The 27101-nt window shown below is 51.1% G+C and overlaps 2 protein-coding genes across 2 annotated transcripts in view; one reads left to right on the forward strand and one right to left on the reverse strand.

The window, feature by feature from the left end:
• LOC122363283 (basic proline-rich protein-like) overlaps positions 1-509 on the forward strand; it is a 41586-nt gene extending 41077 nt beyond the window's left edge. Inside the window, exon 4 of the mRNA XM_043332365.1 lies at positions 190-509. Coding sequence (XP_043188300.1) covers positions 190-233 — 44 coding nt within the window. The 3' untranslated portion in view covers positions 234-509. The remainder of the gene's footprint in view (positions 1-189) is intronic.
• On the reverse strand, positions 447-25352 carry LOC122363282 (protein kibra-like). Its single transcript, XM_043332364.1, has 16 exons — positions 24884-25352; positions 17240-17349; positions 15807-16010; positions 15356-15521; positions 14082-14346; positions 7893-8041; positions 6712-6876; positions 5677-6378; positions 5151-5343; positions 4700-4809; positions 4202-4322; positions 3544-3735; positions 2678-2887; positions 2270-2404; positions 1668-1813; positions 447-1335 (listed from the first exon to the last, which is right to left on the reverse strand). Exons 1-16 carry the CDS (start codon positions 25009-25011, stop codon positions 924-926), a joined length of 3408 nt encoding a protein of 1135 aa, XP_043188299.1. The 5' UTR covers positions 25012-25352; the 3' UTR covers positions 447-923.
• Between the last annotated feature and the right edge of the window lie 1749 nt (positions 25353-27101).

A 27101-nucleotide genomic window follows, 5' to 3' on the forward strand; every position in this document is an offset into this window, starting at 1 on the left:
TGAGGTGGCATGCTAGTATTCGGCTCAGTTTTGTATTCGTTCGTCATTCAGATGTTCGTTAAAGTTTAGTTTTTGTTCTCGCAACTGTGTGATAGCTTATTGGGAGTCACCGCGGCCGACCCGTGAATAACTATGAATATCTTATCGTGAGTCGCCAATTCTTTGAAGACCAGCTTGTCCTCTTTGCAGATGAAGTGTACGCCGAAATAGACGATGACAGCTGGCGGACCTGAGATCGATCAGTCACCGGGTGTCAGCTGTCACGCGCCAGTCATCAGTCGCCCAGTCGCTGGGCACTCGCCAGTCACACCGATCGAGCTTTACTGCGCCACCGTCGCGCCGTACCAAAGACGCCGTGATCACCGCGAGCTTCGCGAGGCGCCCGGCCGCGCGCCCCGCTGCCTGCCATGTACTCGTCTTACGCGAGGCGGACTCAAACTCGTCACTGTTCGTCTCCTTCATATATTCATATATTATATTTTCAGAAATAAACACGCTACTGAGTTAAATCGTCTACTTTTTACAATGGCAGAGGATCAGTGTGCGGTCGGAAGGGCGCACGCGCGCGCAGCCGTCCAGGGCAGATTTGGCAGAGCCTGCCGACGGCACGACGCGCCGGCGCAACACTGACCTGAGATTTGACACACGGCTCGCAGTCACTCGCGCGCGCACACACATATATTGTCAGCTCTACGTAAAGCCCTTTGTAAACAATGGATGTAACAAACTGACAGCAACATGATTGTGAATGCACTTTGTGGCACAATGCGACAACAGGGGCGCCGGCATCACGAAACGCCGACGCCGATACACCGCTACAACCCCGCTCTTCTTAACAACAGTAAGGCAACCGGCACAGCTACCGAATCTCAGTATTGCAGTCGTCTCCCTCTCTCTTATCTACGTGAGCATTGCATTTTGATTTAGACCTCGACCCCAAACTCTCGATCCACCACATAGGTGAACCTCTTCTGCTCCTGTCCGCCGGGGCAGACCTCACTACCCGCGGTGGTCCGCACGGTCGGCGCCGACGGCTCGTCCCTCCTCCAGGCCTCCTCCAGCTGCTGGAGCACGCGCTCAGAGGAAAGGACTCCCAGCGCGACGGGCGGCGCGGCGCCGCGCGTCAGAGTCGACCGGCCGGACTCGACGCTTCCCTCCTCGTCCTCGTCTGCTGCACTGGCGCCGCAGTCGTACGGGCAGGCGGCACCGCGCTTGAGCGTGCTGCGGTTGCTCGGTGGCTCCGTGTCGGTGTCGGCGCCGTCCGAGGAGCAGCGCTCCTCCGAGACGGCCACCGGGCACGTCGGAGCCGTCTGGATGAAAAAGTACATCCGCTCCCTACCGGGGAAAGGTGGAGAGAGGTTAGGGCGATGCGCATACAGAACAGAGTTCAGAGTGATCGCAGATGGGAGAGCATTTGAGTATAGGTGAGCACAATTTAGCTGTAAACCTAAAGCGATGAGCATGCTAGCCCTTGCATCAGCCTGAACTCATAGAATAGCTGGGTAGCAGCCAAGCCTTATTCAGTTTTCTCGAGATAAGTGGAGGACACTCCATTCTAACAAGTAAATGGCAACTTGATCAGTCGAATGGGCATAAAACCAGCTGGAAATGTCACGTCAAAAACGGAATATGAATACATCACCCACGCCATATCGGTCGGTACTCACTTGAATGCCTCCATGTCGGGTTTTCCGGGCGTGGAGGACTTGCTCCTCCTCAGCTTATAGACGTCCTTGGAGGTTTTCCTCAGGAGTTTCTCGACCCTCTTGTCTTCGGGTGTCTGAGGGGCCTCACGCGGGCTGGTTCGCTCCAGCTGCAGGGACAGAGGTCAGGGTCAGTTAAGGTTACAGCGGGTCCGCATAGGTCACGACGGTGGAGCCATCGGAGGGTAAACGAAACAGGCAGCTGACTAGCACGAAACATGTTTATCTCTTGTGTCGACTCCAGCATTCCCAATAAGCATGTTTCAGTAAAATCCAAAAGAAACGAGTCATGCGGGTGAATTGAAATAAAACAACAGAACAGCCTCTTTCAGCAGAACGCGTCTTGTGAAAACCTCACCGCAGAAGGCATTACATAACAAGAGCACAATGCATAGCTGCGCAATGCATAGCTGCAGTGCAGCTGCGCAATACTATCGGAAATGGGAAATCCCATGTCCAACCCCCTCCCCTATCATTACGAGAAAATCCTTGCACTATAATTCTGTTCCCTCCACCCAGTCGGCGACCAGACACCCATCACACCAACTCCAGTACCGCTTCCTCACCTCTCGTATGACAGCCGCCACGAAGTCGCCTTCCTTCAGTTTCTCGGGCGCCTCCTTGACCTCCTCCAGCTTTCCCTTCAGCGTGCGCAGCATCCCGATCTCCTCATGCATGTTCTGCAGCTTCAGCTGCTGCGCCTGGGGAGATGGACAAAGAAAATCAGGAACTGCAGATACTGGCGCCCGAGGCTGACTGACACGGTCGTAGCCGGTTGTCGGATATACTTACACATCCAACAGGAAAGTTAGTCGATGAGAAAGTATGACCAGTCTTCTGGTCGATTCCCAGTGCACTCACTGATAGCACTCAAGAAAAGCACTCAAGATCCCTTCTAGACATTCCTCTGACCTTACACAACACAGCCATACCAAAAACGCTCCCTACACTACAACCGATGTGACTGGACTGACCTTGAGGTCGAGCTCCAGGTCGAGTGACGTCCTGCTGCGCAGCCGGACCGACTGGGTGCGCCGGTGGGCGGCGGCAGACGGCGGCGTGGTCTGCGGCGCCAGCTTCCAGCGCAGCGAGCGACGCTCGGCGGCACCCCGCAGGAAGCTGCCCCCGCGACGCACCGTCGGAATGGCAGAGTCCGAGTCGGAGCGGTTCAGCCGACATACGTACTGTGAATGGGGAGAAGTCGAGGGGTCAGATACAGAACATACGCAGTTTTGAGGGGTGAGACAAGATACAGACACACATTGAAACACACACACACGTCACACACACACACACATTGAAAACGGGTAGACTAGGGTAGGATACATGAGAACATGTTAAAAAGGAAGTGAAAGTAGTGCCAAAAGTAGTGTCTAAGACTACAAATGAGAAGCAAGAACGGGAAACAGCGTCAGCATATCAGTGACTCAAAAGCGCGGAAAATGACAAAATATGAAGGGGCGCATTGCGCAGTGTTTACACTTAACTTCGGTAGTGAAAGGTATCCAACATCACGGTTTGAGTAATGACACGATCATATGCAGCAACGCGCATGCATACTGATATGCAATGAGTTTGTACGCATATTCATGAATTCGTTGGCCATGCATGATCACGTTTTATGCAGAGATGACCGAATTAATGCATGTTCGATGACAAATCGTTCGAAAAACCTCGATACAATGTCACAACCTATCCATATTTCATGTTTTCTTACACTTACAGAAACATGCATATAGGTCACTACACAAAACCCGGCATAATGCTGCCCCCCATCCCCCCCCCGCCCTCAGCATCAGCCATCACCCCACGCTCACCAATCTCTCACACCGGCTCTCACCTGGTTCTTACTGACGGCCGCGCTCGGTGAGAACGTCTGCGAGCGTTTGACGGTGGGCGTCTTGGGCCGGGCGCCACCGCAGCCAGCCAGGGACGGTGTGCGCAGGGATCGATCCGGTCCGAACACACACTCTGTGTTGGTACCCTTGTCCTCTGTCTCCGCAGAGAGAGCCATACCGCTGTCCAGCAGCGACTGAGGGACAGAGGGGGTGGGTGAGAGGCGGTGAGAGGCTGTGAGAGTGAGTGAGTGAGTGAGTGAGTGAGTGAGTGAGTGAGTGAGTGAGTGAGTGAATGAGTGAGAGATTGAGTGAGTGAGTGAGTGAGTGAGTGAGTGAGTGAGTGAGTGAGTGAATGAGTGAGTGAGTGAGTGAGTGAGTGAGGCGAGCTATTAAAGTGAGTCAGCCTACTGGGAACTGGTCAAGGCCAGGCAAAAGGGGTGTCAGACACCTTCATACGGAATTAAACCGATAAATACGGTGAATATTGCATAAGCGACTCTCACACCCAGCCCACACGGGGCTGATTTTCAACCACATAGGTACCCCAATGAATCAAACATCAAGTGCGACCGGTATCAGATGTAGCTAGGCCCCACTCATAAGTCACAAAGAACCCCCCCCCCCCGTCCCTCGCGCGCCCATCACGCTCCCACCGCTCACCATTTCTTCCAAGGGCGAATAGTCCTCGGGAGGGCCAGTCATAGTTGAGGCTCGGGAGTCGTGAGGCGCCTCATCCCGCGAGCTAGCCGCGGCCGCCGCTGCCGCCTCCAACACGTCAGATCTGGTGGGGAGGGGGGGGGGGAGGTGTCAAACAGACTGATCGACGCCAGATGGGGAGGGGGAGGGGGGCAGAGATATGCGCCGCATATGCACATTCCACGGAAAGTGGGGCAACCGAATTGCGGAACGAGCTTGTAGCTGCATCGAACCATGTAAATAATGCTTATCTGAAAGCTGTCCCAAAAATGCAGAACATTCTCCTGATCGAGAGATATACGTATACATTGACGTTAGCGGAAGAGTGAATACTGAATACCATGCATTTCTGTGTTAGCGTTTGTTTACTCTATAGCACAGTGAATTCCGTTCGGGCGGTATGTCAGAGGCCCCTGACATGCCACCCCACTGTCCCTCGACCCTAGACGCCGCGGAACTCACCCGAAGTGGAAGTGGGCGGCCGCCGGCGGGTCCGACATCGACATCACGTTATACCACTTCAGTGAGGTGTCGCTGGCACTGAACTCGGCCAGACTGACCTGGGTGCTTCCCTGCAGATGAGCGGAGAGATACATATGGTTAATGTCGACATACAGACCAGAAATAAAACGGCATGAAGAGGATGAGAGGTCGTCAGCAAGAAACAAACAATTGGTAACTACTCACTAGGTACATACGCACTTAAACCAAAAAGGATGTTTAACACTCGAGTCACCATTCAGGCAATGGCTTATACTTCCTCCAGTCAGTTGACCAAGCCCAATATTTTGCAGTTTGAATACCAAACATCACACAAAGCCTATCAAACACCCAGAAAGCCTGCCTATCCAGCAGCGCTTTATCCGTAATCAACCCAGGAGCCACCAGTCAGACCCCGCCCTCAGCCACTCACCAGGCAGATGTCATCCGCCTCCTCCTCGGCCGTCCAGACGTTGATTTTGAGCGACTTTGAGACGAGTCTGTCCGGCTGAATGGGAAACGGGAACACCTCGCCGAACGTCGGCCTCTCCAGCTCCGTCACTGGGTGGGTGCGACACGCGAAGAAGCCGGCCGGAGGGTTGGGCAGCAGCGCCACCTTCACGTATCTGAAGGGGAGAGAGATTATAGGTTAGTGGGTTTGTTTAGGAGGTGACGGACGAGATGATGTCTGAAATTAACAAACAAATGAGAAAAGACAAGGCATAGCAAATAAGCCCAGGGCGAAGATTGCTTTCATTGCTACATAATGAACCAACCAGATAATTTCCCTGCCATGCAGCGCTCTGGTACTCTGATGCACCTCTCTCATCGGCCCCCCGCCTGTCCCATTCCGCTACTCCAATCTTCCACAACGGCTCTATCCCTCCCATCTCCCACCTCTGTCCCTACGCCAGCTATTCTCCCTCCTCTCTCCCCTTTGACCCGCCCTGGGTACTCACACAGGCAGGCCCTCAGGTACGGAGAGCGCCGACAGGTTCCGGGCTCGCTCGATGCCCACGTAGAGAACTCCATCGGCCAGCGCGTAGCGGAGCCGGACCTGCAGTTGGGCAGTCTCCAGGCTGGCCAGTAGGCGGCGGCTACACGCCTCGAACACACCCGAGTCTCCGGCCACGGACTCATTGCTGACCGCCGCTGAGACAGGTCGCTCGCCGGCCACGGCCGCGTCCAGTTCGGCCTCCAGGATCGGTGAGAGGGGCGGCTCGGGCCCGCCGACGGCGCCCGCCGAGTCGGCGCGCTCGTAGGCGGGCGGAGGTGCCGCCTCGAACGGTGAGACGGGCGGCGAGACGGACTCGAGAGAGGAGCGTGGTGACAGAGACGCCGGCTGCAGCTCGCCGTCACTGGCGTGCAGGAGACGTTCCACCCGCCGCTGGAGGTCCACCATGTCTACTCCGGAGCCTCCACCACCACCGCCTCCGCCACCGCCGCCAGCGGGCTCGGCGTACTGGGGCAGGCCGTAGATATCGGTGAAGCTGAGGCTGGACAGACTACTGGCGTGGCTGCTCAGGCTGCCCAGACTGCTGCTGCTGCTGATGCTGAGACTGCTGGCTGAGCTGCGCAGCTGCGTCTCTAGCTGAACCATGCGCGTCATGGCGTCTCGCAGGCCCGCCAGGAGTGATTGCCGGTCCTCATATAGTCGTAACCTGGGGAGCACGGACGGCACGGGTCAGACAAAACACGAGGACACGGAGCGGCAACACGGAACGGCAACACGGACCGGATCTCGCCACACGGACCTCGCCACCCCAAACCGAGTAGTACTGCGCAGTTCGCGTTGCATGGGAAACCCTTCACCGGCTGAAGATAATCGCATAAGACAATCTGTGAAAACGAGTTGTGAAGCCACGCGGCGTATCCGAGGTGAAATATCCCTGCATGCAGGCACCATGACAGTTAGATGGACCGATTGAAAGTAGCCGCAGTGTCCGGCGAACTCCGAGACACTGGCTCTGATGGACGGAGGAGTTAACACTCACCGGTCGGCAATGATGGTATTGGACATTTCCATCGCCTCTTGTATGTCGATCTGTAGTCGGTAGATGCGACTCTGGATCGAGTCCGCCTCGTCTCCAGACCGCTGGCTCGCCGCCACCCGCTGCAGTTCTCTCAGGTACTGTTCCTTCTCCTGGATCAGCAGCAACCTGCCGGCGCGGCGGACCGGGGCGTCAGGGTAACTCGATTGTGAGGGAAGCTAGGGCACTTATAAAATATTAAGTAATAATAAATAAGGGTGGCAATAAAGAATACATAACAACTTACAGATTTTGATACAATTTGTGCTACATGCAATTCTTTTAGCGCAACCGCATGACTGGCTGTCTTACACATCCAGCGACAAAATGCTACCCACTGCACAGCTTACCAAATACTCGTATAACCATCCTAACCGTCACAGATAGAGCTGTACCGACACTGACGCCCACCCTCCCGTTTCCACAGATTCCTATCTCCTTCCTCACCCATCAATAACCCACTCCTACGCGCTGCAACCATGCACATTGCACAGAGCTATGTACCTACATTGCACACCAATGGCCACGCCAACGGCATACCCTCCCCCCAGTTGGAGCCCTCCCTCAGCCCGACGCCGGAGCGGCACACGGCACTCAGCTATCTAGCGCCGACATCAGGGCCGTGTGCAGTTGTGCACGCGGTCCGGGAAACGCCAGCCGATGGCTCTGCACGCTCCGAGTGACGGACGGAATGTCAGCTCGGACTGGGTCGGGCCGCGCGGCCAGCGGCGGTGACTGTCGGGGTGACGGAGGTGGCGACTCACTGTCGCCAGTTCCGGACTACCAGTCGAGCATTTCCTGGCGCCGGCTGGGCGTCACCGCTGTGGCGCCAGCTCCAGCGCCGCTGTGACGCTGACGCCACCACCCTCCCACCGCGTCTGCCCCACCCACCAGCCCTTCTTTCTGATTGTCCAGCTAAGCCTTCTCCCCGCATCTGCCTTTTCAACCATGGCTCCACTATGCCAGCTCGTGTTCCCCTGTTTCTCCTATTCCGCGAATTCGATCAGATCCCCGTCCCCACAATCTATTTAATGTCCTAGTACCCGACCCTCTGCCCCTGTCCTGCTCCCTGCCATCCTAGCTCTCCGTTTATCTGTCTCCCTCTTTCTCCCTCCCCTTTCCCTCTCCCATTCTCCCTTTCTCACCTATCCTTGTCCGATTCGGTTTGTTCGGGCTGCAGTCGATCCTCAATGTCGGCCAGCTGGTGCTGTATCGCCTGGACCTGCTTCCTCGACTCCTCGTACTGAAGCCGCAGCCGGGCGACGTCGGCCAGCCGGGCCCCGATCGGTCGTACCTGGGTAGACACAGGTCGGGTCGGGCCAGAGGTCACAGTCACAGGTCAGCGGTCACGAGTCACAAGTGAGCTCAGATCTCTAGTCACCTCATGTCAAAAATAGTGGAGAAGAGGATATGACGAGTGTCTTGCAAGGTACGTAACGCAATAATGTCGTATGCACTAACGTGCGTGAAGTTAGCGTCGTATTCCGCGACGGATTCAGCGTCGAGCCCGAATTTAAACTAAACCCAACCTATCCGATGCAGTTTGGGACGCTGATTCCGAATATCGCATTCATTTCAAATTTCAAGGTCATCTTCAAGGTCAAATCACGGATTGAAATTGAGTCCCCGATTTTTCCTACACCGATCGTCCGATCCGATTTCTGAAGGTCGCATTCGATAGCTAGGGTCAGAATCTCGAATTCCCTAATATATACCTTATTAAAAATATTTGACCTTAAAGGTCAAATCACGGATTGAAATTTTGAGTCCCCCTATTTTTTCTACACCGATCGTCCGATCCGAATTCTGATGGTCGCATTTGATAGCTACAGTCAGAATCTCGAGTTCCCTAATATATACCCTATTAAAAATATTTGACCTTAAAGGTCAAATCACGGATTGAAATTTTGAGTCCCCCTATTTTTTCTACACCGATCGTCTGATCCAATTTCTGATGGTCGCATTCGATAGCTAGGGTCAGAATCTCGAGTTCCCTAATATATACCTTATTAAAAATATTTGACCTTAAAGGTCAAATCACGGATTGAAATTTTGAGTCCCCCTATTTTTTCTACACCAATCGTCCGATCCCATTTCTGATGGTCGCATTCGATAGCTAGGGTCAGAATCTCGAGTTCCCTAATATACTTATTAAAAAATATTTGACCTTAAAGGTCAAATCACGGATTGAAATTTTGAGTCCCCCGATTTTTTCTACACCGATCGTCCGATCCGATTTCTGAAGGTCGCATTCGATAGCTAGGGTCAGAATCTCGAATTCCCTAATATATACCTTATTAAAAATATTTGACCTTAAAGGTCAAATCACGGATTGAAATTTTGAGTCCCCCTATTTTTCTACACCGATCGTCCGATCCCATTTCTGATGGTGGCATTCGATAGCTAGGGTCAGAATCTCGAGTTCCCTAATATATACCTTATTAAAAATATTTGACCTTAAAGGTCAAATCACGGATTGAAATTTTGAGTACCCCTATTTTTTTTCTACACCGATCGTCCGATCCGATTTCTGATGGTCGCATTCGATAGCTAGGGTCAGGAACTCGAGTTCCCTAATATACACCTTATTAAAAATATTTGACCTTAAAGGTCAAATCACGGATATTTGACCTTAAAGGTCACATCACGGATTGAAATTTTGAGTCCCCCTATAAAGGTCAAATATTTTTAATAAGGTATATATTAGGGAATTCGAGATTCTGACCCTAGCTATCGAATGCGACCTTCAGAAATCGGATCAGACGATCGGTGTAGAAAAAATCGGGGGACTCAAAATTTCAATCCGTGATGTGACCTTTAAGGTCAAATATCCGTGATTTGACCTTTAAGGTCAAATATTTTTAATAAGGTATATATTAGGGAACTCAAGATTCTGTCCCTAGCTATCGAATGCGACCATCAGAAATTGGTTCGGACGATCGGTGTAGAAAAAATAGGGGACTCAAAATTTCAATCCGTGATTTGACCTTTAAGGTCAAATGTTTTTAATAAGGTATATATTATGGAATTCGAGATTCTGACCCTAGCTATCGAATGCGACCTTCAAAAATCGGATCGGACGATCGGTGTAGAAAAAATAGGGGGACTCAAAATTTCAATCCGTGATTTGACCTTTAAGGTCAAATATTTTTAATAAGGTAGATATTAGGGAACTCGAGATTCTGACCCTAGCTATCGAATGCGACCATCAGAATTCGGATCGGACGATCGGTGTAGAAAAAATAGGGGGACTCAAAATTTCAATCCGTGATTTGACCTTTAAGGTCAAATATTTTTAATAAGGTATATATTAGGGAACTCGAGATTCTGACCCTAGCTATCGAATGCGACCATCAGAAATTGGTTCGGACGATCGGTGTAGAAAAAATATGGGACTCAAAATTTCAATCCGTGATTTGACCTTTAAGGTCAAATATTTTTACTAAGGTATATATTAGGGAATTCGAGATTCTGACCCTAGCTATCGAATGCGACCTTCAGAAATCGGATCGGACGATCGGTGTAGAAAAAAATCGGGGACTCAAAATTTCAATCCGTGATGTGACCTTTAAGGTCAAATATCCGTGATTTGACCTTTAAGGTCAAATAATTTTAATAAAATATATTAGGGAACTCGAGATTCTGACCCTAGCTATCGAATGCGACCATCAGAACTTGCATCGGACGATAGGTGTAGAAAAAAAAGGGGGACTCAAAATTTCAATCCGTGATTTGACCTTTCAGGTCAAATATTTTTAATAATATATATATTAGGGAACTCGAGATTCTGACCCTAGCTATCGAATGCGACCATCAGAAATTGCATCGGACGATCAGTGTAGAGAAAATAGGGAGACTCAAAATTTCAATCCGTGATTTGACCTTTAAGGTCAAATATTTTTAACAAGGTATATACTAGGGAACTCGAGATTCTGACCCTAGCTATCGAATGCGACCATCAGAAATTGGATCGGACGATCGGTGTAGAAAAAATAGGGGGACTCAAAACTTCAATCCGTGATTTGACCTTTAAGGTCAAATATTTTTAATAAGGTATATATTAGGGAACTCGAGATTCTGACCCTAGCTATCGAATGCGACCATCAGAAATTGGTTCGGACGATCGGTGTAGAAAAAATAAGGGGACTCAAAATTTCAATCCATGATTTGACCTTTAAGGTCAAATATTTTTAATAAGGTATATATTAGGAAATTCGAGATTCTGACCCTAGCTATCGAATGCGACCTTCAGAAATCGGATCGGACGATCGGTGTAGAAAAAATCGGGGGACTCAAAATTTCAATCCGTGATGTGACCTTTAAGGTCAAATATCCGTGATTTGACCTTTAAGGTCAAATATTTTTAATAGGGTATATACCAGGGAACTCGAGATTCTGACCCTAGCTATCGAATGCGACCATCAGAAATTGAATCGGACGATCGGTGTAGAAAAAATAGGGGGACTCAAAATTTCAATCCGTGATTTGACCTTTAGGGTCAAATATTTTTAATAAGGTATATATCTGGGAACTCGAGATTCTGACCCTAGCTATCGAATGCGACCATCAGAAATTGGATCGGACGATCGGTGTAGAAAAAATAGGGGGACTCAAAATTTCAATCCAAGATTTGACCTTAAAGGTCAAATATTTTTGATAAGGTATATATTAGGGAACTCGAGATTCTGACCCTAGCTATCGAATGCGACCATCAGAAATTGGATCGGACGATTGGTGTAGAAAAAATAGGGGGACTCTAAATTTCAATCCAAGATTTGACCTTTAAGGTCAAATATTTTTAATAAGGTATATATCAGGGAACTCGAGATTCTGACCCTACCTATCGAATGCGACCATCATAATTCGGATCGGACGATCGGTGTAGAAAAAATAGGGGACTCAAAATTTCAATCCGTGATTTGACCTTTAAGGTCAAATATTTTTAATAAGGTATATATTAGGGAACTCGAGATTCTGACCCTAGCTATCGAATGCGACCATCAGAATTCGGATCGGACGATCGGTGTAGAAAAAATAGGGGGACTCAAAATTTCAATCCGTGATTTGACCTTTAAGGTCAAATATTTTTAATAAGGTATATATTAGGGAACTCGAGATTCTGACCCTAGCTATCAAATGCGACCATCAGAAATTGGTTCGGACGATTGGTGTAGAAAAAATAGGGGACTCAAAATTTCAATCCGTGATTTGACCTTTAAGGTCAAATATTTTTAATAAGGTATATATTAGGGAACTCGAGATTCTGACCCTAGCTATCGAATGCGACCTTCAGAAATCGGATCGGACGATCGGTGTAGAAAAAATCGGGGGACTCAAAATTTCAATCCGTGATGTTACCTTTAAGGTCAAATATCCGTGATTTGACCTTTAAGGTCAAATATTTTTAATAAGATATATTAGGGAACTCGAGATTCTGACCCTACCTATCGAATGCGACCATCAGAAATCGGATCGGACGATCGGTGTAGAAAAAATAGGGGGACTCAAAATTTCAATCCGTGATTTGACCTTTAAGGTCAAATATTTTTTAATAAGTATATATTAGGGAACTCGAGATTCTGACCCTAGCTATCGAATGCGACCATCAGAAATGGGATCGGACGATCGGTGTAGAAAAAATAGGGGGACTCAAAATTTCAATCCGTGATTTGACCTTTAAGGTCAAATATTTTTAATAAGGTATATATTAGGGAACTCGAGATTCTGACCCTAGCTAGCGAATGCGACCATCAGAAATTGGATCAGACGATCGGTGTAGAAAAAATAGGGGGACTCAAAATTTCAATCCGTGATTTGACCTTTAAGGTCAAATATTTTTAATAAGGTATATATTAGGGAACTCGAGATTCTGACCCTAGCTATCGAATGCTACCATCAGAATTCGGATCGGACGATCGGTGTAGAAAAAATAGGGGGACTCAAAATTTCAATCCGTGATTTGACCTTTAAGGTCAAATATTTTTAATAAGGTATATATTAGGGAACTCGAGATTCTGACCCTAGCTATCGAATGCGACCATCAGAAATTGGTTCGGACGATCGGTGTAGAAAAAATAGGGGGACTCAAAATTTCAATCCGTGATTTGACCTTAAAGGTCAAATATTTTTAATAAGGTATATATTAGGGAATTCGAGATTCTGACCCTAGCTATCGAATGCGACCTTCAGAAATCGGATCGGACGATCGGTGTAGAAAAAATCGGGGGACTCAAAATTTCAATCCGTGATGTGACCTTTAAGGTCAAATATCCGTGATTTGACCTTTAAGGTCAAATATTTTTAATAAGATATATATTAGGGAACTCGAGATTCTGACCCTAGCTATCGAATGCGACCATCAGAAATGGGATCGGACGATCGGTGTAGAAAAAATAGGGGGACTCAAAATTTCAATCCGTGATTTGACCTTTAAGGTCAAATATTTTTAATAAGGTATATATTAGGGAACTCGAGATTCTGACCCTAGCTATCGAATGCGACCATCAGAAATGGGATCGGACGATCGGTGTAGAAAAAATAGGGGGACTCAAAATTTCAATCCGTGATTTGACCTTTAAGGTCAAATATTTTTAATAAGGTATATATTAGGGAACTCGAGATTCTGACCCTAGCTAGCGAATGCGACCATCAGAAATTGGATCAGACGATCGGTGTAGAAAAAATAGGGGGACTCAAAATTTCAATCCGTGATTTGACCTTTAAGGTCAAATATTTTTAATAAGGTATATATTAGGGAACTCGAGATGCTGACCCTAGCTATCGAATGCGACCATCAGAAATCGGATCGGACGATCGCTGTAGAAAAAATTGGGGGACTCAAAATTTCAATCCGTGATTTGACCTTTAAGGTCAAATATTTTTAATAAGGTATATATTAGGGAATTCGAGATTCTGACCCTAGCTATCGAATGCAACCTTCAGAAATCGGATCGGACGATCGGTGTAGGAAAAATCGGGGACTCAATTTCAATCCGTGATTTGACCTTGAAGATGACCTTGAAATTTGAAATGAATACGATATTCGGAATCAGCGTCCCAAACTGCATCGGATAGGTTGGGTTTAGTTCAAATTCGGACTCGACGCTGAATCCGTCGCGGAATACGACGCTAACTTCACGCACGTGTATGCACTATGCAAAAAGATGGAAGTCAGAGAAAAATGCTACAGACAGATACCGAAGAGATACTGTATATCAACCGTAGAAGCATAATGTCTGCGAAGTTTCCTGACGGTATTACAGATCACAGAAAGCTAACAGCCTCCCTGCCCCACTCTAGGTTCCCTGCTCCACCTTCCCACCACCCGCACTCACATCACTGGACAGATCTGTCTGTGAGGCGATGCTCAGTTTCTGAGAGGCCGCCAGCCCGTAGGCGACATCCTCGGGCGCGGTGCCGTCAGCCGCCGGCTGTAGCCGCTGCAGTTCGTGACGCAGCTGGGACAGACACTGCAGCAGCTGCTGCTTCTCCCGTTCGCCAGATGTCAGAGACCGGTCGATGTTGGTTAGTTCCTCGATGATGGCCTCGGCCTCGGAGACGGTGTAGGGTGAGCGCAGAGAGGTCATCTTCATCTCCACCCTGAGGGGACGGGAGTAAGGGTCAGACGAGGTCAAGGCTGGTGTCAGACGGAGGTATGTTCGGGGTTAGACGGAGTCGGGGCTGGGATTAAACGGCAGAGTTCAGACGGTGGAAAACCGGGTTCCCAAAGGATACAGGATCCTGGTTAGACACGTGCCGCGTGTCGCTTAGACGGCAGGGTAAGGCCGATATTATCAATCGCGAAGGGAGGGTATGAAAAAAAACAATCAGAAAAGCGAAAACGAGAGAAAACGAAAAGGGCCATAAAAAGGAGCATCAGAGAAGGTGGATGAAGCAGAAGGGTAGGGAACGGCATCCGTAGGGACCACAGAAGGCGAGGAGGCACAGCGCGGGCGGCGCAGCCAACATCAACAGGCATCAAAGGGCGCGGCGGCGGCCGGCGTTCGGTACACGGCCGCTGCCACGCCACCCCCACCCCCACCCCGTCCCCGGGCCGGGGCGGCGCTGTGTTTGGACAACGGGGCCTGCCAGCAGCCGGCGCCGCATTCCTTCTCAGAGGAATCCGGCTGGCCCCTCCCCAGCCCTCGCGGGGGAGGGGGCCTCCCGCGAATACACAGGCCAGACTGAGCGGCGTCAGTCGGCGGCCCCCAGCAGGCCGGCACCAGAGGACAGCAATGGTGACACGTGCAAAATGGTTACAAGCGGCAAGGAAATACCAAATGAAGCTATTCTTCAGCTTAGACACAATGTAAATGAGTGGGCCATCCCAGGAATCTGAAATAAATATAAAACCAATGTTGTAATTGGTGCCCCTTGCCAAACATTCCTTACCCGAGTCCTTGGTGTTGCCAAAGACACCACAAATTACTCGGTGAACTACCAAGAGAATCTCAGGCTCATGCCAGTCATCAGCATACACGAAGAGTCAACCTCATTCTCAAACAACTCCTACCCCGGAACAAACCCACTGGAGTTCCTCCACACCTAGGGAATACCCACAAGATCCCCTCCGATCCCAGGAGAGTCCCCGATTCTCTGCGCCACTCACTGTGCCAGCGTCTCGACCCCGCGCTCTCTGAAGGCCATCTCTGTCCTCATCCTCTCGAGCTCGAGCCGCAGTGACTGGACCCGTCCACGGGCCGCCGCCACGTCTCCCTTCAGCGACTCGGGGTCGTACCGCGTGCCCACGCTGCCCTGACTCGAGTGCGAGTATACTGAAATGCACAAAGAAATCCAAAGGTCAGAGTCGGAGGCGATGTGATACGGGGTAGCTGGCAAGCCGCACGTTATATTAGCAGAGCGGCAAGGAAAGGTGTCACCAAAAGAGGGAGCATGACAGTGACACAGTATGGCTCGCAGATTGACCGAAACGTGTACAAACTTTGCAGACGGGAGCCCGTGCCACTCCACTGGCGGCAGCCAAGCGGCTACGACGGCATCTAGGACACAAACTCAGTCACAGCCACTGACTTGACATGCCGTTCATCAGCGAGACTCACCGCTCGTCTTTGATGCGCTCAGGTTGGTCATGGCGTTGTTGAGATGTAGGTACTCCTCCTGCAGGATCTTGAGCCGCTCCTGCTTCAGGTTAAAGATCTCCCGCTTCGCCTCCAGATGTTCCTGAGCGGTCACCAGGTAGTCTTTGAGCATGGACTCCTGCATCCGCCGCCATTCCTCGCGCGGGTCCTCGATCTGGGTGCTCTCTGACGGACGGAGGGGGAGGGGCAGGGGTCAGTGTAGCGGGGTGATGTCACTGCCGCGCTATGCGAATTCCAAGCGATGCACTGCTCCGCCTGGCGCCCGGCCAGCAAAAACAACGCATTCAAGAATAGCGCACCCGCATTGATAAACTTATTCCCGTTATTCTGATGGTAGTTAGTCCACAAGCATGATCCATCTGTAATACATGCAGTGATATTGACCGCACACGGATGTATCTTTTTTTGGGGGGGATGGGATAGAGGTCTTTAGCAAAACTTGCGTCTGACATCGCCACGCTTGAGCCTCATCAACAAAGGAAACACTCCTAGAGCAAACACGAAGTGAGTAAGTACGACGGTGCGTTGCAACACTATGAAATGATGAGCTTGATGCAGGTATAAAAAAATGGAGGCTGGTTCGATGGAGCTTCGATGTCATACCTCTCATGGTTGCTGGTTGCATGTGTATGTAAAAGATAAAGACATTGAGGGCACCGACCTTATGTTTTAGCACCTCGCTGTGGGCTTTAAATGTAACTGACCATCTCATGCAAATATTTTGCTAGGCCGATAAAAACCTGTAGCCAGTTTCCCCCGTCCCCACTGTTATTTTGATTTCACGCGTTACTTTTCCTCACCACTCCCCTTTCATACGGCATTCCACATAGGCGCTCCATGACCTTGAAGACGAAGAGCCGTGCAAACAAAGGACAAGGAATTCAGGAGCCCGTTTAAATGGCCGAGATAGCGGCAACAATCAGCGCTCGCTGTTGAACAGGGTGTGTTTACCTTACAATATCGCACTAAGCCGTGTTTGATGACCTGTCTAGAGTCTACACAGGCGTGAGGCCAGGGACCGGCAACTGCTGAAGGCAGAGGTGCGCGCCGGGCCGGCCCGGGCCGGGCCAGTTCCCACGGCCTAATTACAGCAACAGGTTGCCTCCGGGAACGAACCCTCCCCTCCCCGTCACCCAGCCCACGGCGGGCATACACAAGCTTCCTGCAGCCAGCCCCGTGACAATACCCGGCCCACGGGAGCCGCAAACCTCGCCGCGCCGCGGACCCACACATCACGTGACTGTCCAAGGTGTCGAGTGTCGATCGGCTTACTCCTGTCACGTGATCAGCCGATCTGGCTCAGCGGATCAGCGCCGATCAAACGGCACCGCCGTGGGACTCTGAGCCGGCCGGCCGAGGTGTGGTCACGTGACACCCCCCACAGCAGAACTCACTGGTCACGTGGTTGACGTAGTAGACCCCGATGTTGTTGTCGTAGGCCTCCTCCCATCCCAGGGGCAGTTCATTGCCCACGCAGTCCGAGAATGACTGAGGCTTCGTGTACCTGAAACAGAGCAGACGGCGGCGTCATGGCACGTGGTTCAATGAGCGATGACCGGGGTGTGGAACGGGGAGCCGTGGCGACAGGGTCCGGTTCGGGACTGCGGACAAAACACAGCCCAGTCGGGCCTAATGGGCTGCTTTGGCGCGACACCTACGGAGCTGCCAGGCATACCTACACATACCGGCCGCTGCGGCCGGCGCAAAGACAAAGACCGACGCGCCGGTCGGCCGCTGACAAAGGCGGGCTAAATGACGAAATGACGGGCGTCCGCCGGCCAGCGCCGACTTCCCGGGCCGCCGCCGCCGTCATCGGCGGCCCTGACTGACAGCGGCGGCCGGTGACGGCTGCCGCCCGCCGGCCCGAGGAATGTGGCCTTGTACCGCGCTGCCATGTACCAGCCGGTCGGCCGGCCGGCCACTGTGATTTCACTACCAAAATACCCGGACTCCGCGGCCGGCCGGCGGACTGGCGGGCAGCGGGCAGCGGGCAGCGGGCAGCGGGCAGCGGGCAGCGGGCAGCGGGCAGCGGGCAGCGGGCAGCGGGCAGGCGGGGAGGCGGGCAGGCGCATAGGACAGGCGGGCAGGCGCATAGGACAGGCAGACTGGCGAGCAGGGGACAGACGGATAGGCGGGCTGCCGCACTGATAAGTAGGCGAGTAGACTGGTAGGCGGGCAGGCAGACAGGCAGGCGGGCAGACATATCAAGCGTCAACAGTCCGAGCTCAGTAGAGCACCGGGTGGTAACTGTAGCACGTTGTGAAAGCCCCTCCCCATCCCGGGGCGGTGACTGGTGACTGGTGACCACCCCGTGCAGCTCAACCGGCGGCTCTGTGGCGGGGACGGCGCTGGGCGCTGGGGTCTGAGTCACTGAACAGCAAGCATTCAGCAAACCGCACGGAAGGGCTAGTGCCGGTTGCCCACTGAGGACTGAAGTTCACAGTCCCAGTCTGTAATGAATGGTATTTAATGAGGAGTGACGACTGGGTGAGCCACCATCGAGCGAGCCACAGCAGCGACTGTCACTGTCCTGCTTTGTCCATCAGCGTTAATAAGGACTGTGGACGGTGGACGGTGGACAGTGGACTGTGGAAGTGGACGCACCTTCCGCCGCCAGGACTGCACTCTGTGGCGTGTGGAGCACAGTCCGACGGTCGCTCGGAGCGGCTCAGGCCCGGCCCAGCCGTCCGCTCCTCTGCGCTGAGCGGGTCGGAATGTGACTGGACCGGCGAGCGGCCCGAGCCAGCAGGACCCGGCCGATCCGGCCAGCGCTGTGCGCCGAGTGGGTTCCCCAATGGACTGAGCGAGAGGAGACACCTGTCCAGCTCTAATCGGCCCATTCTGAGCTACACAAACCAGTGGATAACGAACGTGCCAACCAGCGAACAAGCAGAGGCGACTGCATCTCATCCCCAAATGAATGAATTCTGCAAACGCCCGTAAATTCATCCGCCTGCAATGCATGACACTATTGCGTCACATGGCTGATGATTTATCTGGAGGTTATAACACCTAAGTATCATTGATAGTCCCTTCATTTCGTGCTGCCATGAATCATGGGCCGGGCATTCTGCAGCTCGGCGGCAGAGGCGGCGTTGGGTACGGGCTGGACCCGAGGCCAGCAGGACAGGGTCTCGTACCGTTCGGCGACGGCCAGCCCAGACGGGCGGCCACGGCCTGGCCACCCCCTGACGGCCCCTCGGCGGGCACGGCGGCCGGTCCGGCGTGCCCGCCGTGCTGGCGGATAAGCACGGCACGGTACGACACGCCACACGGCACGGCAAAGCATGGCTCAACACGCCGCGCGGGAAGCGCCGATACCTGCGCCCTATGCAGTGTGCAGTGTGCATAATGCCTCAGCCGGACCGCGGGGCAAACTCAGTTCCTGTGTGATGCAACACTCGCAGACAGACTAGTCAGTAGTCTACGATGCTCCAAAGGTCCTCCCTATCCCTGCCGTCTCCTCCGCCTCTGCCTCTGCCCGGTTACACCAGGCAAGTCTGACGGAATGTCTGACAGCTGGCCACTGACGGAATGCCAGGTTTCGGCCGTCTCCCGCCGCCCGTCGGGCCGTCGCGCCGGCCGCTGCGTCAGCTGCGCCGGCCGGGCGGGCCGGGCGGGAGCGGAGGGCGGGGACGGGCCGGGCGGGGGCGCGGGGCGGCCAGCGACACTGGGCCAGGCGGTGGCCGCTGCACGACACCATGGCGAGCGGCACCGACCGCCGAGCGCCACTTCTAATCGCACCGATCAGGACCTCCAGCCGGCCGTCTTCCATGCACGCGGCGCGGCCGACAGCACCGGCGCGACGGGCGCCGGGCGACGGAGGACAGAAGGGAAAGGACAACACGCCGGGGGCTGGTTCAGCATGGACTGAGCTTCAATCTAATAAAGAGAGTAGGTACACAAGTGTAGACTAGTTATACATATTCCGGGCATTGAGCTTTTTTAAAATTCGAGAAGGTAATGGATGACCATATTTAGGTTAGATTCGACAAATCAACGCTCGCCCAAGGTCACAGTCATGAAACTCGTACCGTGACCCAAAATAGCGTCTGGGTGGCACAGAGGTGCAGAGTGGAGAAACTGAGTCACCTTCCTGCACGCGCCACCAGAGCTGTTGTCCACTCGCCCGTCAGGAGCACGACCTCGAAACAATTCCAATGAATAAAATATTGCCGGCCGATGAGTGTCGGAATGCAGATCCTCGAGCAGGAAATATCCTCCACTCGCCCGTTATCTCCACTGTCATATGCATGCATGCACGGCACGGTAGAGGATGCACGCGCCGACTGGGGGCCGGTAGGGGAGGCATATCCTCGCCTCGAGGACAGTGACAGTGGACAGAGTTGTGTCGAAAGAGCTATGTTGGACGCAAAATAGGCGGTGTTTACGTCCGCAGCATGATTCTCGCCACGTTTGCCATCAAGTAAATGCTGTATCAGACTCAAAGTCATGCATTACCTATTTCCCCAGTGTAAAAAAAAATTACCACTGACCATAGCTTTACAGATGGCTCGGTGGCCGTCATGCGCCAGATGAACCTAGTCACAAGACACATGCATTCCTGGCCCTTACACAGGGTCAAGGGGTCCCTACACCCATCCGCGGATTCCCTCCCCTCCAGACCCGGGTCAAAGGACTCCACATCCGGCCGTAATGATACATCCGAGCAAAAACAGGGTCAAAGGACCCTCCGCCTAGCCCTGTCCAAAGTCCGTTCCCCGTTCCAAAGCGGGGTCAAAGGGGCCCTACAACCAGCTACAGCTCCGTTCCCAACCACATGCAATTACACACAGTCTCCATTTCCCTGACCAGGCCGGGGTCAAACGGTGATGCACCCGGCCGCCCGCGTTCGGCCTACCGGTGCTATAGGGAATAGGGATATAGTTATGTGCAGCGACAGTTGATACAGAGACCGAGCATCACCGCCATAGTATGCCTGTACAAAACACACCTGACATTCCGTCCGCACAGAACGGTGTTCTGCCATGGGTCTGGCAGAGAATCCACCAAAAGGAACACGGGAAAACACTTAGGAAGGCCCGGCAACAGCGTTACTGTAAGGTGACAATGATACCTACCAACGTATTCGTATAAGGGCTGTGTCATAAAGCCAGAGTTTACGCTGACAATGTTGCAGGGTGCATTGTTCTACAATTGCTCAATTGACAGGCGCTAAATCGGGAGGAAAGTGCTGATTGCGAAAACGAAAAAGGCACTTCAAAAAGAGCAGACTGAGGGATATTCCTACAACAAAAACGTAGAAGCTTCGGCAAAATGCCGAAGGCATGGCGCCAATGTTGAACAAAAAATCCAGCCTTCGTGACAGTTACCAAATAAAGAAGCATTAAGAACGTAAGGAAGTGAATGACACGGACGTTGGCACGTTGTTATAATAAAACGACGTTGCTCTACGAGTGTGGACAGCACACGCTATAATATAGGAGCGTGAGTGGGGGGAATGACTTTTCACCATACTCACCACGCAGATCAATCGTTTACTCATGATGTCACATTGGCATCGCATCACACTGGCATTTATAGCTCAGCATGTTCAATGTTCACTGTTCATAGCGCCACTAAATATGCACGGGACCGGGCGGTTGCTACAATACTACAAATTAATTTTTGGCCAATAGATGGCGTCAGTGGTGCGCGCCTGGTAGTAGACTGTTCCGCAAAACAGACTTTGGCAAAGCAGCGGATAAATGAGTGGGAGGGGAGATGTTCTCTATCGCTAGGTTGAAGAAGTACGAATGTGTAGTATTTGAACGACGTTTGCGATATTGGAAGAGGAAGAAGCAGAAGGTATGTCTTTTTTCAGCGATGATTGAGCTGATTCTCTTGCTATAGCCACCGGGCTGGACTCAATTAACACTGAACAGAGACACAGGCTTTACAGTCCGAATTACAGAAGAAAACACTTATTCCGTACTGCGTCAAATGAGTAATTTATTTCAAACGTTCGAAACAAAAACAAGGAATTCGGCCGTATATACCAATTTTATTTGGCAGAAGCCCTCCGCGATAACGGACTGGCGGCAATGTTTGCCGTTCGTGCGGCCGCAGAGAAAAAGCGGGCCTGCCAGAGCCGATTAGGCTGATGGCCTCTGTATCGCAGGTATCAGCGTCAGATACGGCGGATAGGCCGCTCCCGCCGATATAGCCGCATTCCTGGGCAGCCGCGCTATCAAACGACCCGCAATCTCGAGAGTACTGCCAATACGCCAATCGAAACACTGACTCATGCGCCGGTAACCGTGGGTGAGCCTGCACGGCCCCTCCCCGCTGCGCCAACAGACACTTCAGCAAGGTCGCAACGGACGGCCTCCGTCTGTCACAACGCCAACGGAGTGATTTGTGCCGGCACAAAGGTCAGTCCAAGCCTGTCTGCCACCTGATGTCGTGACGTAAGCGGTCCGGACCATGGACCCCTGCTTGGCAACTGATCTAATGAAAAGAAACTTATCTTCGTGACAGCAAAGCAATGACATAAAAGGGCAGCCGAAGACTTTGAAAAGAAAAGAAAAACAGAAAACGTCAATAACAACATGAATCACCACATTGCAATTCCTTGCACAGTCATCGACAATGTTCTTGCCGCGCCCTAGGCCATACAGTATCCAACACAAAACTGTTCAAACCATACATAATTGTGTGGCTATAGCTCGTGGCGGCTGAGCTCCACTGTCAGTACAGTACTCTTACTGCGGCGGCGTCTCGGTCTCATCCTGCTAATGTGCGCCGTACTTGTGGATGGTAATGCATGCATGAGCCGCGTTTCGTGTACGAGTCGGATGTTGCAGCCGGCCACGGCGGGCCAGAATTCTCGGAGCCGAGCCGATCTACCGATCCGGCGCCGCTTGGCGTGACGGTCGAGCGGTGTGTAACCGGCCCCAGACCCAGAGCTGGCTGGCCCAGCGCAGCCTCAGCCGGCGTCCACTCGTACACAGATAACAATATTGGCAGGTTTGGCTCCATTTGATTTCAATGCACAATGCAAACAGCAAATTTCTTAGGTTTAGCGAACCTAGATATGGCAGATTTGACTCAGCCTTTTCAATTGATAGGATGGAAAACGTATGTTTGCATACTGCCGAGTTCAACATCATTTGTGCGTGGCCAAACGTTCAAAAGTCCAGCCTGGCCTAGGCCATTCTTGAAGGTGCTCCTCGTTCTCAATAACATGAAAAGGTAAACTTGAATGAATGAAGTAGGTATGCAACTTCTCAAGAAACTGAAAGAGTACGCATATTTAGATGAAGAAAAAAAAAAGAAGTCAGCCAAGTCATGTAAATCTTTCAGTCAAACCTCATCAATTGGAAACGAAATTCCTTTTTAGGGAATTAGGGTATTAATTAATCATGATTTATTTAAAACCTATTGATGAATAATTATCTTTTCCTCGCATAAAAGAGGAACTTTTCAGTTTTTATTAAGACAAGTTCACTTTAATTGCACAGCAACAAAGATTACAGGCTAACCAGATGCTTTCCGAAATTCGAGAAACGTTTGACCAGCTTCGTCCGATGGCGCCGGTATGGATCTGCCAATGACTTTTTGTCTCTACTTCTAAAGCATTTAGAAAATGAATTCACTTTTAGGGTAAATAACTTTTCACATGAAAGAAGGCATGTTTTAGCAGCAGTAATGAGTAATTCTGTATCAGGGCCGCGCTCCCATGCAAAGGCATTATATGTACGAATAAATGCAGAAAAGGACGTATAAATCAATGGTTGGGTGGATAAATGAATAAATGAATAAAAGAATGAATGAATGAATGAATGAATGAATGAATGAATGAATGAATGAATGAATGAATGAATGAATGAACGTGCGAACGGCGCACGAGCGAACCAATACATGAATGAATAAATGAATGGATGGTGCATACGAAAAACTTATTCCTCGTCATAGATTCCAGATATTTAACTTCAGTAGGTAAATAAATAAAAAAGGAGTGTTCTACATACAGATCGTAATCAAGCTTGATACAGTTCAGCTTTTCGGACAATTGAGAGCCTCAGGCATTCTTCAAATGCTATGAGACACTTGCCCGTCTCATAGCATTTGAAATACATGAAAATTGAAAGTAGGCGTTTTCCTCGAATACTAAAAGAAAAGTCATGTGATTTAATTATAAAAGATTTCTTGGCCCGGCAGCATCCCACACTGCCTTTCTGGACCGATCGGTGTCCCAGTCTCGCTAAAACAGTGGAACGAGCGAGAATTGAACCCATGCTCCGGAACAAGGTCACGCATTCGGCATAGGAAGAAACCGAGATTTGGGGTAGGCAGCTTCTGCAATCCCTTTCATCAGCGCTTGACCAGGGAAGGCTGAGCAAAATATCTCTTTCAAAAGGACTTTGCAGAACAGATGGTGTTTCTAGCTCGGTTTTATCAGCGTCTTACATCTCGTGTCCGCAAATGTTGCTGTCAGGCTGGAGAGAAAGTTGGGAACCAATTTCAGGGCAGGAGCCTCTATCGACGAGTGCCGGGTCCAAAAGCTAGCCAAACCTAAACCAAAAGCACATGGGCTTTCTCAGTGCTGAAAATATCCCCTAGCAGTTACCAGGCGACCCGAGACAAGGCTCAGTGACTGGTGCGTCGCTGGAATGCCCTCAAGCACATTCTCTGGAATTTGGCCTCCAGCCAAGACAGCAATAACGTCTGTGGTGGCAGCGTGCCGTGTACCGCACAGACTGCAGTCAGGGTACAAAGAAACAGCGATTTCCAGCTCCTCAGGAGCCGTTTTACGATATTTGACGAGCAACAGCTGGTCGTGGCGAAGCGAAACGCGGCCGGCCGCTCGGCCGTCCGGCCCCGACGGATAACGGACCCACCGCGGTCTGATCCACGGGGCTCACCAGAGCTTTTGCATAGCTCTGGCATCAAATCTATGCATAACACGGGGTCAGAGCACACCCCTAGAATAAGTCCCCCTCTGGCCCCCCTCCCCTCCCCACGCACCTGTGCCCAGGGGCCACATTCCACAGCGCGTCGCCAGCGCCGCCTAGCGGCCGGCCGCCAGCACTCACCTATCCCTCGGATCCACCCAGGTCGTTTTCTTGGTCGTATGGTCGATAAAGTAGATTTTTCCGTCCACATCACGTGCCATGTCCCATCCGTCGGGCAGAGGCATCTCACCGTTCCGATTCCGCGGCATTTTCCGCACTGAATTCACCACCGGGCACCGCGCTCACACACCGACGTGCACACAGCCCTCCATCTTGAACCGTACGAGCATTCCATTCCCGGGTGACGTCACACCACGCCGCGGCGCCAGCCAATCAGCGGCCGCGTTCCACAGATCGGAATGCGGTATTAACATAACAAAGCCGGTCAGCTATCATTGAACAATTCTCCATTTGCGCAGTAGTTTGCGATAAAGCCGCGGTCGGCGAGGGGGCTCCGGTCAGCGCGACAGACCAGTAGCGCCGCTCGCAGCACTGCCACTGACGGGTTCGGTACTGGTCGGCCGGCCCGCGGCGCGTGCTCTCGACGTATGGTGGCAGCCCGGTCGGTCGGTCGGTCGGTCGGTCCGCCCCTGGGGCCGCGCTCGGCCGCCTTGGCTCGGCCCTGCTACGCGCGTGCTAAGGTCAAGGCATCGACGGCGCGGCGGCGGCGGCGGCGGCGGGCCTTGGTGGCTGCGCAGCTCTCCTCTGGGGGAGGGGGGAGGGGTCAGGAATGCCCTGCGTGGCCATGCCGGTGGCGACGTTCTGCGAACGGTGAATGAATGCGTCGTCGATTCCGACAGTACTTCGGGGCACGGCGCCACTTGGGCTGCCCAGCCGTTCCGTGAAGCTGACGTAGGCACCGCGATATTCTCCGAGCACACAGGATCTTAGAACGGACGTGTCAACAATTACTAACCATGCCTACCTTCCGTGGGTCGAACTAGATTGAGCTTCCCGGACCCTCCAGCTATCGACGAGAGGCACGCGCACTAAAGCACACGAATCACATCAGTTCCTCCTGGGTACCTAGGTATCACTTTTCTCGGGCGAAGTCAGCTAAACGGAAATGAATCCTGAGGGCCTAAGGCTGTGTCAAAACAGAACGGCATTTGTTGTTTTTGATATAATCGTACATACCTACTTTTCCTGCCCTTTCATCCAACTAAAATGTCGTCAGTGCTAGAGTTATTATTGATAGTCAAACATCAACGAATATATCTATCTAACTGAGCTTCAGGTACCTAGGTACTTACGAAAACGTCTTTTCCGACAGCTCTTATCATTGAGTAAAGGATGAGGAACGAAACTCATTTTATTTATATGCATTTATATGCCTTATCATCGTTAATTTGTTAGCCATTGCTAATCCGAATAAATTATTGTTATCCAGCTTCCTGGAGAAACCCGTTTATGTAGCCTAACCACACGTATCGAATGAATAAAATCGAATGAGAAAAAAAAAACATTACGATTGCATGCAATGAACGGACATATGCATTGAGCAATGTGGGTGTCACCCTAGTATTCAGAAATCCGTAGCTTAATATGCGATGAAAGGCATTTCGAATAATTTCTCAATGCACGACTTATTTACGTTTGTTGAGGTGTCTGAATTTATATTGACACTCAAGCTTCACAGCTTTACATGCAATGATAACAATAAAGGCGATACGAAAAATTAAACAACCTGAAAGTTACTGACCTGATTCTGAAAGAAAGGTAGTTAAGATATCGCTCAATATCATTACGATATTTGTCATGGGTAATGGTACCTAATGGATATATGTAGGTAAAATATTGTATGGATATTGTTATGATACGATACAAAATAGCTAAAGCGTTTTAAGTAAGCACAATCTGTTGAACTCCAAGCCTTTATGACGAGGCGTGTGACACTACAGATTATTTTCTAGCTATGATCGGTTTAAATGTTGCATCCAGAACAGTTACGTTACATTATTGGCATTTATTCCTAGCATTTATTCATAATTGCCTTTTTCGTTTAAATTGTTTTCTTTTAGTCTATGAAGCCTTACACTGAAAATGTTTGTTATTTGTGATACGTCTCTTAGTCTATTTTCATCAGAAATCTATATGAGTCCACGGGTGATGAAAGCAACCATATTTCAGCAAGCTAAAGGAGTAAGTACGAGTCATTAACCAGGGACCCTCCCACCTTCAAAAAAGTTAATGAATTGGCATGGAAGTGATGTCCCTTGGTTCAGAAAGAGCGAAAACGAATATCTACCAAATTTCACCGAAAAATATTCACTGGTTTTCAAGATATTAGGCATTTACT

Source organism: Amphibalanus amphitrite, unplaced genomic scaffold, assembly GCF_019059575.1.
Source record: "Amphibalanus amphitrite isolate SeventyFive unplaced genomic scaffold, NRLGWU_Aamphi_draft 000613F_arrow, whole genome shotgun sequence".
Classification (NCBI taxonomy): Eukaryota; Metazoa; Arthropoda; class Thecostraca; order Balanomorpha; family Balanidae; genus Amphibalanus; species Amphibalanus amphitrite.